The 5,359-nt window shown below is 33.8% G+C and overlaps 1 protein-coding gene across 3 annotated transcripts in view; it reads right to left on the bottom strand.

Annotated features, from left to right (window-relative positions):
• Positions 1-333: 333 nt before the first annotated feature.
• Positions 334-5,359, bottom strand: part of LOC116850897 (protein TRC8 homolog) — a 14,008-nt gene continuing 8,982 nt past the window's right edge. For all 3 annotated transcript variants that reach the window (XM_032829714.1, XM_032829715.1, XM_032829716.1), the window contains exons 3-4: positions 4,868-5,235; positions 334-4,293 (exon numbers count right to left, since the gene is read on the bottom strand). In XM_032829714.1, coding sequence (XP_032685605.1) covers positions 2,887-4,293; positions 4,868-5,235 — 1,775 coding nt within the window. In that variant the 3' untranslated portion in view covers positions 334-2,886. The remainder of the gene's footprint in view (positions 4,294-4,867; positions 5,236-5,359) is intronic.

The raw sequence follows: 5,359 nt of genomic DNA, 5'->3' as shown, positions 1-5,359 counted from the left end.
CTTAAAATATAAATATTTAAATTTTCAACATAAAAATATATACAAATATTGAGCACATACATTCTAAGTTTTGAAAATTTACATATTCGTATTTAAAGACTAAAATAATAATATCCAGAATTAGATATGTGTCGGAGGAATTGGTACTTTTACCTTAATATAAGACATAAATCTGTCACGAAAGAAATATTATTGTTTATTATTACTGTTTTTCCACGCGCTACTCAAGGAAGCTAATTTTTAAAAATTATCACCGTTTTTGCATTTTGAATTCAGAGGATTTTATTCAGGATTAAGAATTATGTTCGTGAGGTGAAAGAACAAATGGTTAAATTCTTAAAAATGTAATCTTTATTCAACGTACTCTCTGTGAACTTTCCGTTATAAATTTATATAACTTCTCGGTAAACTAATTAAGCTGAGGGTAAGACGGCGATCAATAAAATATATAGTAGTAAATTAAATTGAACACACACGCACGCACGCGCACGTGTATGTACATGTGTCACCTTTTTATTTATCACAAAATCTTTGTATACTTTTTGTATATATCATTAAAAATATATCATATGAATTTATAATTGACTATTTTTAAAGTAGTAATAACAGACAATGATTTATTAAAAGTGCGAAAAAGACATAGCAATTAATTTGTCAACAATCGTTTTAACTTTTCTCTCAAGTCATGAAATAAAATTATGTTTAAGGCTATGATATTACTATATAATTAGTGTAGAAAAGAGTATCCTTTTTAAAAATAAGAACATATAAATTATTAACATATAAAGCTTCGTTGCGATTTCGCGTCTCTAACCGCTATACACAAATTTACACACTAAGCAGAGAAACGAAAAAAGTAGATATGCACGTGTATATAGAATGTTCTTTCAATTATTATACATTATTAATTACATTATTATATATAGTACCTTGATGTACTATCATATATAGTACCTTGCTTTACAGAGTGCATAAGTTATCGAATTTGCACTGCTATATTTAATAAAATCCAATAATTTTAAATATAAATATATAATTTTTACAATATTTAATAAAAATAAATGATTTATAACTTTTATATATATAATATTTTAATTATTCTGTATTCAAATGGCAATCTGTTCAAAACACCAATGATCACCAATTATGCGCAAAATATAGCAATAATTAAAGCCCATTTTAGGCGACCTATAATTCGCGATATATATACATATATATATAGCTATAAATTCTCAAATTGTTGTCAAATTTATAAGACATCTAGTAAAATTACAATTACAATTCTATTTCGAGAAAGATTTGTCGCGAATTATAGACTGTTTAAATTAGGCTTAAAGGAAGTTGATATAGATTATCGACTTGATGCATTTTTATCTACTTTGAGCACAGTCACTAATATACGTCCGAGATACTGCATTAGTGTTATCGACTTTAATTTTAACACTGATAAATAATCTTATATGATCTAAGTCTAAATTTTTATATTTTATAAAAACGAAATAAAACAATGAAATGTATAGGATGTTATTTCTGTAATTGTTTGCAGTCAGTTTGGCAGACAGAAACTATAGCATCTTCACACTCCGAAATAAAACGATTTGCTCCAGTCTTCTTTATCCTTACACTATACTTAAACATATCGAATTATATTCGTGCGTCTAATTTATAATAACATATTTGTTGCAATAAAATCGAAATTAGCATCTCTTCTCTTCCGTGTATAATTTCTAGATAGAGTAAAAATCTTGAAGTGAGACCATATCAATTTAGGTTATATTTATTATATTTTAAAATGCCTTTTTTGAAAAAATTTCACTCAATTCTCTATAATATATGAGAACTATAGGTATTGAATAAAATTTTCCTTAAAAAAAAACGTTTTGAAATGCAATCTTAATGAAAAAGAAAAAAACAAATGAAAGAGAGGAAGCACACACGATATACATACGTATGTGTACACCAGACTCTATTAATGCAGTCCAATTTCGAAAAATCGAAATATCGAATCGTCCAGTCAAATTGCCAACAAATCTAAATATTCATGCATCATGACTATGGACCATTCAAGCAATCGGCAAAGCTGCTCCAAAGCAGCGATCTGTCATAATATAGATTATAGAGAATCACCGTCCGTGTCTATGCTCTAAGAATAATTTTACACAAATATTATTTCTATACTCACAGAGTTAATTTCAATACTTACGACGTGGTGGTTCTCCTTCTGTTGCTTCTCTCCCTCCATTTCGCTACTTATATCATTTTGTGAAACATCTTTTTACTAAACTGGGTACCAATCCGTTTAGGTTAATTATCCGTCGTTTTTTTATATTTTGCATTACATAAGTTAATGTAAAACTATCAACCGACATATGATGACAGATTGCTGCTTTGGAGCCTATTTCTTAAATAGTCCATAGTCATAATGCACGAATATTTAGAATTGTTGCGCCTAATTAATTAAATATCTCAATTTTTCGAGACTGCATTAATGGAGTCTTATTTTCATGTACATGGAAGCTCGTATTACTATGCACCATATGAAAATTATAATATAGTGATAATAAAAAATATGTGTTACTGAGTCAATCGAGCAAAATTACAAATTAAAATTATTCGCGGAATGTTTCCTCATTTTATATATCAGTATTATCGCATAATTTCTTCTCTAAGTATAATTTCCAAGTATCACCAACTCGCTTACACGATTTTACAAGAAATTGGACGAAAAGCTTGACTTCGTATATAATAAACTACGTACAAGTCACGAGGTATCATTACAACAGAGTCGGAGCAATTTACAAAGAACAAAATATCCGAGCGAGATTCTAGACACTGAGACGCTTCGTGATGTAAGTTGTGAGTTCGTTTATTTAATGTCCATTTGTATTATATCATAATAAAGCCGTTTCGCCTGTTCTCATTTGGACGCTGTATCGGTTCATCTATTGGAGCGAACAGCGCCTGAAAATTTTGTTCGGCCTCCGCAAGTATGTCGTCTTCCTCGTGGTTCCTTGCAACCGCGGGATTACCGCCGCCCTCCCTATTTTGCACATTCTCAACGGTGTACAATATATCGTGGCAAAGTGGACACCGGTCTTGAACGTACAACCATTTTCGCAGGCATACGCCGTGGAAATAATGGTTGCACTGAGTAATCTTGGCGTTCTCCATCTCCTGGTAACAAATGGCGCATACGTCGTTTAATCGCCGAAGTTGTTCGATGCTCGCCTCTGGTAGTGAGTTAATCTTGTTCACAGCCGTTCGTCGCTTCATAAATACACTCCATCCAGCCTTCGCCTCACACCAAATGTTGAAATACGCGTGTATACACATCATAATCGCCCGGATAGCTCCGCCCGATTCGAACACTAGTATCCAAAATCCGTTAAAGAATAGTATGATGCCAAAAGCGAATTCGACAGTATTCCCGAATGATCTGATAATATACACACAGTCATCGAATTGTTCCCAGAACGCGCTTCTATACGCATCGATCAAAAACAATGAATATATAGCCAGAGATACCAATACTTTAACTATCACTTCGATGCTGAAAACCGATACAGCCAGCAGCCATGTGCTGACTGTAAAGTGAGACCAAAGGAATACGAGTAATGACACTGGGAAAAGAATCAAAAAAGCACAGACCGCCAAAGCTCGTAAATGTCTGTGTAGGACCGGATTGTGAGAAGCACTAAGCGACATCAACAGCGGATTCACTATGTTGTGCACGAAGTGCAAGATCGCCGTGAACAGCAGGCAGAAATTACGACAGAGTCGTACTAGACGCTTCTCCCGGTCGAGACTGGTCAGTCCTGTCTGCAGCGCGAGAATGTAGAATAATATGGCGGACACGGTGCCTATGCTCTTCTCATCCTCATCCTCCGTCAATAACACCCATTGGAAGAAGCAGCCGATATAGTGGCAGATGAATGAGATTATGCTGGTCATGCCGAGAACAGCCGTCAAAGTCTCACAACCGTTCACGAGCAGCGTCCTGATCATGACGTAATAATTGAATGTCTCCTCGCTGTAGTGATTCCCGAGAATTTGTACGATTTGCTCTCCCACTCGCAGCATCCAAAATGTGCGAAGTACACATGGCACATTCAGACGCATCCACTCAGTCTCCGCGAGGGCGGAAAAGCCGTAATTTAGTATGAAACTTCGCGCGTGCTGACATCCCATGTAGATCGTTTTAATCATTGTGATACCATTGTACCAGATGATAAATTTGCACACAGCCAATGGGATCAACGTTGCACATACTGGCGCATGATATAAATATTGTACCTAAAAACACGTTTCACATTACGGTATATCGAATGAAATAGCGCCTTCTTCTCCTTCAACGAATCTCTAAAACTCCTGTTTTCTCGCCGAAAAACTCTTGATTGGTAAAGTCAGAAACGACGAAAAACACGTTAAAAACTCTTGCAAAATATACTAAAATAAAAAGATGTATCTATAAAATGACACAATCGACCAAACAGACTTGTAAAATAGTCTCGAACACTTCTCTTTTGTTCAAACAATCAATAAATAACCATAAAATTAAAGCGACTTCTCTTTTTAATCTACCTTCTTTTGTGATTTTGACAAGTTAATTGTACAGCTATTTATTGATCGTTAGGATAAAAGAAGTGTTCGGGCTATTTTAAAAATTTGCTTAATCGATTGTCAAAGTATTATTTTGTAAACATATCATTTTTCTTCAACGTATTTTGCAAGAATTTTTAATATTTTTGTTTCTAACATCATCAAACAAGATGACTGCGGCGAAGGTCGAGAAGTTTTAACTTCTCGTTAAAGAAAAAGGTAACGACAACGAAAAGTGCCGAATTTCTTAAATATATCATAAGCTTACCGGTAAGGGATGTATGCCCAAAATGGATGGCGCCATAAAGCTCAGCATAAGAAGCTTTTGAACTACAGGATGCCTTGGAGCGAGATGTATGTAACAGAAGATGCTGGCCAACAGGCATTGTAATATATAGTTCTGAATAATCAGAAAGCCCGGGCCATTGTACAGAACGTGTGATAAATTCAGGTTCAATATATTGTCGAGAATGCTGGTTGTGGACTCATGGACATTCATGTAAGCTATAATCGCTTTCATTGTACTAACGTTTGACCAATATGATATAAATATCACGCTTACAGATATTAGGTATAGATATACAATTATTAATTGTTTAGTCCACAGCATAAATGTACATAAGGCTGCAATGAATCCTGAAAGAAAATTAATGATGTGTAGAGAGAAATTATACATATACATATACATATATATATACATATACATATTACACACACACACACACACATACATATATATATATACACATATATACATATG

Source organism: Odontomachus brunneus, unplaced genomic scaffold (assembly GCF_010583005.1).
Source record: "Odontomachus brunneus isolate Ranch 3 - 2012 unplaced genomic scaffold, Obru_v1 Obru_scaffold_159, whole genome shotgun sequence".
NCBI classification, from domain to species: domain Eukaryota; kingdom Metazoa; phylum Arthropoda; class Insecta; order Hymenoptera; family Formicidae; genus Odontomachus; species Odontomachus brunneus.
The sequence above is the reverse complement of the archived record's forward strand: the minus strand, read 5'-3'. Positions and strand labels throughout refer to the sequence as shown.